The sequence below is a fragment of the Bufo bufo genome, chromosome 1 (assembly GCF_905171765.1).
Source record: "Bufo bufo chromosome 1, aBufBuf1.1, whole genome shotgun sequence".
NCBI lineage: Eukaryota > Metazoa > Chordata > Amphibia > Anura > Bufonidae > Bufo > Bufo bufo.
In genome coordinates this window covers 46,406,650-46,418,714 of record NC_053389.1, presented here as the reverse complement: position 1 = coordinate 46,418,714, position 12,065 = coordinate 46,406,650, and the positions used below count along the sequence as shown (strand labels likewise).

General features: G+C 52.4%; 1 protein-coding gene across 2 annotated transcripts in view; it reads right to left on the bottom strand.

Annotated features, from left to right (window-relative positions):
- EMC1 (ER membrane protein complex subunit 1) overlaps positions 1-12,009 on the bottom strand; it is a 34,058-nt gene extending 22,049 nt beyond the window's left edge. For both annotated transcript variants that reach the window (XM_040422691.1, XM_040422699.1), the window contains exons 1-5: positions 11,863-12,009; positions 10,650-10,774; positions 10,376-10,441; positions 9,508-9,598; positions 9,196-9,324 (exon numbers count right to left, since the gene is read on the bottom strand). In XM_040422691.1, coding sequence (XP_040278625.1) covers positions 9,196-9,324; positions 9,508-9,598; positions 10,376-10,441; positions 10,650-10,774; positions 11,863-11,954 — 503 coding nt within the window. In that variant the 5' untranslated portion in view covers positions 11,955-12,009. The remainder of the gene's footprint in view (positions 1-9,195; positions 9,325-9,507; positions 9,599-10,375; positions 10,442-10,649; positions 10,775-11,862) is intronic.
- Positions 12,010-12,065: the final 56 nt, after the last annotated feature.

The following is a 12,065-nucleotide window of genomic DNA, read 5'->3' as shown; positions in this document are numbered from 1 at the left end:
GAAGACGTCGGGGTGCAGAGACCACTCGCCCGGGTCGATCGTCGTCCGGCTGAGGAAATCCGCCGCCCAATTGTCCACCCCCGGGATGTAAATGGCCGAAATGGCTGGAACATGAATTTCCACCCAGCGAAGGATTAGAGACACCTCCCTCATCGCCGCCGCGCTGCGAGTGCCCCCCTGATGATTTATGTATGCCACAGCCGTGGCATTGTCCGATTGGACACGAACAGGGAGACCCTGAAGCAGCGAAGTCCAATGCCGGAGTGAAAAGAGAACCGCCCTCAGCTCCAGAACGTTGATCGGCAGTTTGGACTCCGATAGAGACCAAGTGCCTTGTACGGACTGAGGAGGAAACACCCCCCCCCCCCCCCCAAACCCCGCAGACTGGCATCGGTGGTAATCACCAACCAAGTTATCGGCAGGAAGGACTTCCCTTGGAGAGGGGTCCGTAACCACCAGAGGAGAGAGGAGCGAACCTGGGGGGGAAGGGGAAAGTGCTGATCCAGACTTTCCTGGGACTTGTCCCATGCGGACAGAATGGCAGTCTGAAAGGTGCGGGAGTGATACTGCGCGTAGGGGATTGCTTCGAAACAGGACACCATCTGTCCCAAGACCCGCATGCTGAACCGGAAGGAAGGATGGCGGTGGGTCAGAAGGCTCCGAACCGACCGATGAAGGAGCTGGCGCTTCTCTGACGGAAGCCGAACCTCCGCTGCATCTGTATCCAGCAGCATCCCCAGAAAGATCAATTGCCTGGATGGAACAAGAGCGGATTTGGGAAGATTGATAATCCAACCGAACCGGCGTAAGGTTTGTAGCGAGAGGTCCACACTGGCGGATGTCAGTGACAGAGAGGGTGCCTTGATAAGGAGATCGTCCAAATATGGAAGAAGAAAAACTCCCCTGGAACGAAGTAAGGCGAGGACAGGGGCAAGGACCTTTGTGAAAACGCGAGGGGCCGTCGCCAGCCCGAAGGGGAGAGCAACGAACTGGTAGTGGTCGGACCCCACTGCAAAGCGCAGAAAGCACTGATGACACCGAGCGATTGGAATATGAAGGTAGGCGTCCTGGATGTCGATAGAGGCCAGGAACTCCCCTTTTTCCAGAAAGGCCACCACCGACCTGAGAGACTCCATCCGGAATCGCTGAAGACGAAGGAAACGGTTTAACCGTTTTAGATCCAGAATGGGACGAACCGAGCCTTCTTTTTTGGGGACCACAAAAAGGTTCGAATAGAACCCCTTGAATCTTTCTTCCATGGGAACCGGAGCGATGACCCCTTTGTCCAGAAGGGTGCGAGTGGCAGTAAAGAAATCGGCCGCCCCTTGGGGATCCCGGGGAACCCGGGAGCGAAAGAACCGAACTGGGGGGAGGGACGTAAACTCGAGTTTGTACCCGGAAGACACAACTTCGAGAGCCCAGGCGTCGGAGACGTGCGCCTGCCAGAAGTCCCTGAACAGGAAGAGATGTCCCCCCACCCGGGCGGGTGGGGGCGCACCTTCAGGTAGTGTTCTGCTTGGTCGCGGGAGGGCGAGCAGGCTGTGACTTGCGCCAGGAGGGCTGGGTCCGAAAAAAAGGTTTCTTACGTCTGTCTTGGACAGAGCTAGGGGATGGACCTGAAGAGGTGCGAGGTGCGGGAGCCCTGCGGGAAGACCTGAAGCGAGAAAAAGTGGGACGGCCTCGAGTGGTGGTCCTAGTCCTAGATAAAGGAAGATGCGTACTCTTCCCCCCCGTGGCTTCGGATATGATTTCATCCAAGCGGGTCCCGAACAATCGAGAACCAGTAAAGGGAAGGCCAGTAAGAGACCGCTTTGACGTGGAGTCCGCCGTCCAAACCTTTAACCAAAGCTCCCTCCTGGCCGAAACGGCCAGGGCAGACGAACGGGCTATGAGAGCCCCCGCATCAAGGGATGCTTCACAGACGAATTTGCCGGCTTGAACGATAAGTTGGGCTAGAGCACGGAGGTCCTGAATAGGGACGTCGGATTCAAGCTCCTGATCCAGCTGAGAAGCCCACTCTGAAACCGCTTTTCCAGCCCAAGCGGAAGCAAAGACCGGCCGGAGGGCGGAACCGGAGGCTGCAAAGATACCTTTGGTAATGGCCTCTATACGGCGATCCTCAGTGGATTGTAAGGAAGAGCCATCAGCAACGGGAATAGCCGTGCTTTTTGCCAAACGGGCCACCGGGGGGTCGACTTTGGGTGGTGACGCCCAGTTTGTAATGCAATCCGCCGGGAATGGATAACAGATATCCAACTTCTTAGGCGGTGTAAAACGGGCATCAGGGCGGGCCCAGGCCTTGGAAACCACCGACGAGAAGTCAGTGTGGAGGGGAAAAACTGCAGACGTCTGTTTTTGGCGAAAAAAGGAAACACTGTTTTTTTTCAGAATTAGGAGGATCATCGTGAATCTTAAAGGTATCACGAATAATGTTAATAAGATGGCCCACAGCAGAAGCCAGTTTTGAAGGCAAGGCCGAGTCCATATCACAATCTGAATCAACTAGTTCCCCTTCAGAGGGCATATCCTGTATCGAGGAAGGGCCCGACTGAGAGCGCACCCTTGGGGGTGATACTGAAGCATCCGAGGATGATAGGCGCTCCACCCTAGACCGCTTCTGGGGTTGACGGGCTCTGGAGGTGTCGCCTGGAGAGAGGGACTCAGACGGGTCAGCTAAGATAGCGGACCCGGAGGGCCCAGCAGGGGAAATATCCGGCTGCGATAAGGGCAATACCTCTGCAAGGCGGCCCACAACGTTAGAGAGGCTGACCACAGCCTGGGAAAGGGATCTAGCCCAGTCAGGGGGATCCAATAGGCCAGGGGGTGACACAACAGATGGCGGACCCTGTAATGGGGCTTTGCAAGCCGAGCAATGCGGGTCAGGCTGCCCTTGAGGGAGGGGCGCCTTACATGCGGTGCAGGTGTGATACCAAGGACCGGCCGGCGCTGAGGGGTCAGACATGTTGGCTGAAGTAATATAAAAGCGTCCAGTCCAGAGGGCTGCAGAGCTAGAAAGGGTCAACAGTCCTACCAGGTCACAGTGGGAGCGGACGACAACAGCAGAGGTAAAACCTGAGGTAAAACCTGAGGTAAAAACGATCCGTCCTGAGAGCAGGCACGAAGAGGAGGCGGGGCCAGCGAGGAGCGGGAAGAAAGACGTCCGCCCCCCCGACTGAATGTCTAACATGTACAGGAGAAGCGGAACGAAGCTCCGCCCCCCGCCGGAACTTTCGCGCGCGCGAATCAAACAAATATGCCGCCGAGAAAATATTGCCCCCCGACCACCTCCTTATACACCGGCGGCGAATGACACACCGGTAGCCGGCAAGAGAAGTCAGCCGGCAGCTGAACACAGCGGCAGCACTGGCCGAGATAACAAAAGGCGGCCCCACAAGGCCGCAGCACCTGAGGTAAACGTGTGCAGTAAACCCTCCCCCACGAGCACCGCTCCGTCCTGCTCCACACACAAGGGGGGGGAAGCCGACAGTAAGCCTTGTAATGTGACAAGGCTAGGCAGAGGGAACACAGAAGTTAAAACCCTAACGGGGGGGGGGGGGGGTTGGCACCGAAGTGGCAGGAAGCTGGAGAGGGGCTTGCAGGCGGGCGACCCTTGTGCTGGCGGGATGCAGGGGAGCTGGGCTGCCCTGGTCCTCCTTTTCTTCTGTGGGGGAGGCAGCAGTGCGGATAGCCGGCACTGGTGCAGCTCAACCCCGGGAAAACAGAGAGGTCTTTGCGACTCTGTTGTCCCTGTTGAAAAAAGGAAAAAAGTTGAAAATAATAAAAAGAGAAAAAATAAAATCTTTAGCAAAGACAGCTCTGCAGTGCAGAGAGTGTCTTGCCTCCTTGACACTAAGCAAAAAACTGGTAGTCGCTCGCTCCAGGCTGAGGGTATAGCTGCTGGAGGAGGGGCTTAACAGTCTTTCACTTAGTGTCACGCCTCCTATGGAGATGAGCTATACCCAAGGTTTCCTGTGTCCCCCAAGGAATTGGGCGAGAAATATTTTTATATTTATTTTATATGTAGTACAGGCATTTTTGGATGCGGGGGTGCCATGAGGTTTATAATTTTTTTTATTCTTTATGTATTTTTTTTAAATTCTGGGGAAGGTGGGTGATTTACATTTCTTGCTTGTATCATTGGGGGACACAGAAGATCATGGGTATAGCTGCTGCCACTGGGAGGCGACACTAGGCAAAAAAAATTGTTCGCTCCTCCTCTCAGCTATACCCCTCCTGCAGACCCTGAGCTAATCAGTTTTAGCTTAGTGTCGGTAGGAGGCAGACATTTTTCCTGCAGGTCTGCCAAAGTTTTTTCCTTTTTGTTTTCAGGTTTGGACTGTAGGTGGGCTCTCACCACCTGTTTTTCCCACACTTTATGTGGGAGACCAGCGGGTCCTCAAGCAAGCTGCTCGTTTCCCACCTCTGGAAGACAAGGAGGAACAGGGGATCTCAAATCCTGTTACCCGCCAGCTACAGTGTCACCTTGGCTACTATTTCTGGAAATCCCCCGTTACCAGTGTAGCCGCCCTCCCCAAGGGGCAGCACACTGAGGAAAATGACACTGCTGAAATCAGGGTGGGCAGAAACCGTCTCGGTAAGTATATTACCTACCTCCTCTGCTGGCCACCCCGTGTGCCTGAGCCCCCCTTCTCCTGTGTTCTCTAAGTGAACACAGGAATATATGTTGTTTCTCCTAGACCTTGGCCCCTGTATCTGATGACCCCCTCCGGTCCCCGGCCCCATCCACGCCCTGCGAGCCAGTCCCAGCACTCACATGTCTCCTTGGGCAGCCACCGCTTTTCTACTCGGGGCATCGGTACGCCCGCTTCCCAGTTTACTCCGCTCCCTCCCTACATCGCCGCCCCAACCGGAAGTTCTTTTGGTCGGCCCCGCCTGTACTCGAGGCCCCGACTCTGCAGCCTACTAGGCTGCATTTCCCAGCGTGTTTTGGGGGCAGGATCTGTATTTGCAGAGTGCGAAAATTCGCACCCATGCCTTCGGCCCACCAGCTGCCCAATAAGCTCCACCCCTACCTTTTGCTTAACCCCTTCCTTGCCTCAGTACTACTGTGCTGAGGAAAGTGTCTACTGGGCTCTCTGCTGAGGCTTACAGTGCTGGTCATTAGTACAGACGGATGTGGGTTCAGTTCTCCTAGCTCTGTTTTGTTAGAATTGAGCTGTATATAAAAAAAAAAAAAAAAAAAAAAAAAAAAAGTCACATTCCCTTCCCTCCTTAGGCGGAATATGCGCGCTCATCACTGCACCCTGTACATTCTGTAGCATTGCCATCCTTCCATAGGCGGTAGAGTAATTGCCCTTACGCTGGATGCCGTACTGCCTGTAGCATAGGTGGAGTAATTTCCCTTGCACTGGATACCATCCAGCCTGTAGCATTACTTTCCTTCCATAGGCAGAGTAATTGTTCTTGCACTGGATGCCGTACAGCCTGTAGCGCTATCCTTCCTATGCGGTGTACTGATACTGTACAGCCCATTGCATTATCCTCCTTCCATAGGCAGCGTAATGGCACTACCAGTGGATACCGTACAGCCCGTGCCATTACCCTCCTTCTGTAGGAGGAGTAATTGCACCCCCACTGGGTACTGTACGGCCTGTAGCATTGCCCTCATTCCTTAGGCAGAGTATTTGCACTTCCACTGGGTACTGTACGGCCTGTAGCATTATCCTCTTTCCATGGGCAGAGCAATCCTCTATCGGCGGAGTGTTTACATCCCGTTGGTTTCTATACGTCCGATAGCATTGCCCTCTTTCCATGGGCGGAATATTTATACCACCACTGGATACCGTACATCCGGTAGCGTTACCCTCCTTCCAGAGGCGGCGTAGTTGCACTACCACTGGATCCTATGCTTCCAGTAGCATTACCCTACTTCCGTAGTTGGAGTATTTGCACTTATTCTGGGTACTGTACATTCTGTAGCATTACCCTTCTCCTATAGAGTAATTGCACTACCACTGGATCCTGTACATTTTTCAGTTCCCCTCTTTCCATCAGCGGAGTAATTCCACTACCACTGGAAACTGTTCCTCCTATTACATTATGCGTCTTTCTTGGGTAGAGTAATTGCTTCAACATTGTATACCGCGACTACTCTCATTTGTTCCTTGTTGCACGGCATCCCGTTTCATGGGTGGCCTATTGGCTAGACACGGTACCTACAATCGCCTTATCCCCCATCATACGTGGTATTTTGGCACTACTGCTGGATACTGTGACTGCTTCACATTACCCCCTTCCTCAGATAGACTTAGTTTGGATTAGTGTCTGGCGCCTACGTGGCAGCCCTCTGTCTTCCAGGTCGGCCTGTAGCTCTAACAAGCCGTTGGTATACCTCATACCTTTCCTCGTGCCTTGAGTCCCTGTGGGGGGAAGGGGGGGGCGCAATCTCATTTGGTTGATTGTCATTGGCACGCCCAGCGTCCACACTCCTTCTGTAGGTGGAACGTCTGCTCCGATTGCCAGTTTTCTTCCTTCTCAAGTGGAGTGTTGCGCTAGCACCAATTCTTAGAGGCTATTGCTGTTGTCCTCATTTTCAGGTGGAGTCTCTCCTCTGACCCTAGAGGCCATAGTTGTTGCTATCGCCTCCCCCTGTGGGGCAGTCTTTGCGCTGCCCATAGATTTTCTGGATACTCCGGCTCCATGGCTACTACTGCGTGAATCCTTCCCAGGGAGAATTTTCACCCTTCAACTGCGGCTTACATGACGCATGGGCAGGAGACACTACATATTATGGTTTTCTCCACATCCCCTTCCTCCATGTGGAGTATCGGCCCCGGCGGTATCTACACAGCATTCCTCCTCGCTAGTTGTGATCAGGTCTACATTTCCTTCTTCCACAGGGGCACTTTGCTTATGTTCTGCCATGACACGCTGAGGCTGAGGGGTTTGCTCACTTCTGCTGGGCGTTAGTACGTTTTCTGTACCTGGTATAACCTACCGATTTCTATAGCGCTGGCTTAGCGCCTTGTTCCCTTTACATGTACTGCATTGCCTCTACAATCTACTATGGTGACAGCATCAGCGTTCCCTCCGTGTGGAGTTTGGGTATGCACTTATTCAGTTTGCATATGTGAGTTGTTTACATGGCTCCCCTCACCGGGTCGAGCGGTCGTACTGGCCCTGTCACCCCTAAGTGCTGGTTTTCTACTGAGCCGCATCGGCTGCTTCTACTTCTCCCCTTCCGCAGGGCGGGTAGTTGCGCTCCCTCACATACTGTTACTGCCTGCTCGGCCAGTGTTCATAGCCATTGGGTTTTCGTTTGCCCGCTTTCTGCTGTGGGGTGCCTGCGCGGGTGGTGTTGGTTCTGTTACCAGTTTTTTTCCGGGGCTTTGTGGCGTTCGGGGTCCACACTCCCTTCCTGGCGCAGTATTTTTCCTATCTCTGGTTCCTGTCTGCAGCTTCCGATTAGGTCTGCCAGTTCAAGCAGTCTTCCATGGAGTATCAGGCGGCTTCTCTCCACTCGTTCTGAAATTTAAGGTCCTCCTCTACATGCCTCTGCTTACCACATTGGCGTTTTCCTGGGGGAACATTCTTACGAAGAAACCCCCTTGGCCGTAGGTCTAAAGAGGACGTTTTTGATCCCAGAGGACACTCTTTCCCTGTCAGGTTACTCCCCAATTTTATTTATTTTTTTGGCAGTTTTGGGTCGGTTGCCCTGCCATGTTCCCTTTGGGTTTCTTCACTGCCTATAGAAGTGTTCTTCTCTTCTGGCAGTCCGGTCTGGTGTGTGGGGCCTTTGCCTTCGGGCATCCCTACTTCTTCCCCCATGGGGGGCAAGTTTTGTCACATCTGCAGTTCTTTGGCCCTTGATATCCAGACGCCATTTTCAGTTCGTCTTCTTCCAGTGTTTTTTTCTCCTTGGGGTTTTGATCCATGGGCATCACTCCTTAGCACTCCTGTGGATCCAGGCTACGTATTTCTCTCCTGTATCTTCCGCAATCGCTCCGTTATTTGTTAATTCTTATTTTTATTTAGATTTTTATTTTCTCTTATCCTATGTTTTTTGTTTACACTTTGTGCCTCCCATAGGGTCATACAAGACCTTTGGGGGATGTATAACCTAACATTTTTTTTTCTTATTACTTATTATTCCTATAACTGGTCTCTCCAGTTACAGGGAGAATAAAGCCCTCTAAGAGGGCATACAAGACTGTTGTCTCATTGCAGAGCTGATCTGTGTCTGCCAAGACAAAGCAGATCGTTCAATTACCTGGCCCCCAGGTAACCCATGATCTCTAGTACTGGGGCAGGTATTGCCACTGACTGACCTGCATACACAGCGCTCGTATATATAGTCAACAGGCGGTCTGCAACTTGTTAAAAAAAAAGAGAATCCTATTAAATTGCCATAAACCAGGGTGGATAAAAATCAATGATTTAAAAAAAAAAAAAATCTGATTTTTTTTAATTTAAATCAGATTTTTTTTTAAATATAAAATGCTTTTTGAGGAACATATATTACCATCCAAAGGGTATTCCATCATGAAATAAAGATTAGTTTATTTAATTATGTAGAATAAGGCTGTATATGTTTCATTTTTTTGGTAAATAAATTCCATTAATCCATTCACAAGGTCAGGCTCTTCCAGATGTTTTGGTAAGATTATTGGGCAGTTTCTCTGCCTACAAGATATTATCACAGATGCTTGGTTTACTTTTGCAGTTCTCAAAACTGAATTTGACTCAGCAGAGATCACATGCCTCTTCTTCACAGCAAAAAATGTTATAACATGAACAGAGTTGAGAAAAAGACCTTAATCCTAACTTCTACAAACCTTTGAATACAGAATCAACCAAATCAAACTAATATGAAAAGTTGTTATTCTAAAAATCTTCATCTACTTGCATATTATAAGTTATACCAGCAAGAATTAGTCTTTATGTAGAAAACTATCATTTAAATCAAGCCTTACTGACTAGTGATTTAAATCGATTTGATTTAAATCAAATCCACCCTGCCATAAACCAAAGTGGATCCAGACACCTAAACCTACAGACTGCAATAAATAGGCACTGAAAAGGTTTCCTAGCAGAGAACATAAAAGCTTCAGAATTAGGGTGAACACAGCCAAGGCAGAAATTTCAGCGACTGTCCTATTCATTATACATATACATGCACATATTACTGGACAACCTACAGTGATAGATCATCAAATGGAAACCCATGGCTCGTACCTGTCTGGCAGAGGTTCGGACCACTTCTGGTGCCCATTGGACAGATAGTGAAGCGACAGCGCCGAGCTCTTCAGTACCGCAATGTACCTTGCTGTGTCCTGATTTCCAGCAAAACCGGCTGCCTGAAAGCTGCAGAGGTACAGGATGGTCAGCACAAACAGAAAACCACAAGGTGCAGCAGCGGAGGAGCTGAGGTCTGCCAACCAATTCACTGAGTGAGCACAAATCTACTATTATGATCAATGGATACGGATATATTTAATACGAACTGAATAACTACAGTGATTTCTGCTCTTGATAATAATTCCTTACCTGCCGGGCTCTAAAAGGGCTTCCCAATTCAGTCCCCCAATATTAACCTCCCAGGAACGTAACACGCGACCACCAGAAATAGTGATGGCATCTGAAAAAGAAAAGCATCAAAAAGAGTGAGAATCAACAAACATACAAATAAATTAACCTGAAAAGTACATCATAAGGCAACGCTAGAGTTGGGGTTACATTATGATGTTTTAAAATGTCTTTACGGAATCAAAAAAATTTCTATAAAAATATAATCTTGAAAAATCATTATCTTTGATTAAATTAGGGGATTTGCAATTCTGGATAAGGCTACTTTCACACTTGCGGCAGGACGGATCTGACATGCTGTTCACCATGTCGGATCCGTCCTGCGGCTATTTCGCCGTGCCGCCGCTCCGTCCCCATTGACTATAATGGGGACAGGGTGGAGCTCTGGCGCACGGCGAAAGCCGCCGGACTAAAAAGCCTGACATGCAGTAATTTTAGTCCGGCGGCCTTTCGCCGTGCTGCGCCGGAGCTCCGCCCTCGTCCCCATTATAGTCAATGGGGAAGGAGCGGCGGGCGGTCCGGCGAAATAGCCGCAGGACGGATCCGACATGGTGAACAGCATGTCGGATGCGTCCTGCCGCAAGTGTGAAAGTACCCTTATAGGTTGGAGCTCAGAGGTGGGGGCGCTGTTGCATTTATGTCTATGAGAAACATTTAATGACAAGTGGTGAAAGGTGGTACTGCGACACAGCTTGGCAGATGTTATTATCAAGGAAACCCGAAGCACAATAAATCAGGTAAAAAAGGTTGCAGTTAACATTGCAGTTTTCAGATGCAATTCCAAAATAGTATTAGGTAGACAAAACCGCCACAATCAGCAAGTACTTGCCTTGCCCATAAATAAGCAGAGCATCTATGGAGCCCTCTGTGGTGTCCTTATCGATGTGACGCCATACTGTAAAAGAGAGCGGCAATCAGTCATACAAGATAACGGCCCGACTATAACCCACAGCAGGAAGAAAGAATACCCGTGCACCATGTGTATCCTGCATACTGTAACCTCCACGAACATCACGCACCGGCCAGCGGCAGCAGAGGCGCCACGCACAGGCCGGCGGCAGCGACCTCCTACTCCTCTCATTAGTTAGTGAAGATGCACTCACAGATGTCACCCGTGCGCGAGTTCAAGGCTAAGACGACGTTCTTCTCTGTGGCAGCGATCAGTTTCTTCGCTCCGTGTCCAGACTCCAGAGCAGCAAACTTCAGCCGTCCCACATACTGCTGCCTCCTGCAAGCACAGAGGTGAAGGTTAACTTATCAGCCATAAGCACAATCTACCTGCACCGCCCCAGTCACTATGAGATCATCAAAGGATGAAAGGCTGAGCTGGGGAGGTCCTGCCTGAACCCCAAGGAGAGCCGTCCACCTGGGGAATGAAAGGGTACCCAGACTATACATATGTATGACCACTGGGGCCAGGAGGGTGCTCCAACAACACCAGAACAGGGTAGTCTCCTTTAGAGAGCTACAGACCTCCGGTGGGGGCTAATCGTTGGCACAGCACCTATGGGACGATCTCTTTGCCTATAGGGGCACTCTCCGCCTACGGCACGGCACCCCTGGGGGGGGGGGGGGCACACTCCGCCTACGGCACGGCACCCCTGGGGGGGGGCACCCTCCACCTACGGCACGGCACCCCTGGGGGGGGCACCCTCCGCCTACGGCACGGCACCCCTGGGAGGGGGCACACTCCGCCTACGGCACGGCACCCCTGGGGGGGGGCACCCTCCGCTTACGGCACGGCACCCCTGGGGGGGGGGCACCCTCCGCCTACGGCACGGCACCCCTGGGGGGGGGCACCCTCCGCCTACGGCACGGCACCCCTGGGGGGGGGCACCCTCCGCCTACGGCACGGCACCCCGGGGGGGGGGGGCCCCCCCCGCCTACGGCACGGCACCCCTGGGGGGGGGGGCACCCTCCGCCTACGGCACGGCACCCCTGGGGGGGGGGGCACCCTCCGCCTACGGCACGGCACCCCTGGGGGGGGGGGCACCCTCCGCCTACGGCACGGCACCCCTGGGGGGGGGGGCACCCTCCGCCTACGGCACGGCACCCCTGGGGGGGGCACCCTCCGCCTACGGCACGGCACCCCTGGGGGGGGGGCACCCTTTGCCTACGGCACGGCACCCCTTGGGGGGCACCATCCGCCTGCGGCACGGCACCCCTTGACACATGTATAACAACTGACATGATTGTTACATGCATTACATATGTCAGTGGGGGATGGGGGCAGAACTCTAATGAATAAGACCTGACTCTGGGAAGACGTCGGACGACAGCTACATCCCAGCCCCGCCGCCTCTACCCTGCTCTCACCAGTCAAACTTCCCCACTTGGTCTTCGTACACGGCGGCGCTGAGGGACACAGACAGCAGCAGAAGCGCAGCGATCCTCACCACCGCCGCCATGACAGCGCAAGGCCGGACAGTCCTCCGCCTCACCACTAAGATCCCGGCAGTGGCTAGAGCGTCCCCCTCTGCACCATAGAGACGAGTAGGAAACTCCTAGACAGCAGAGAG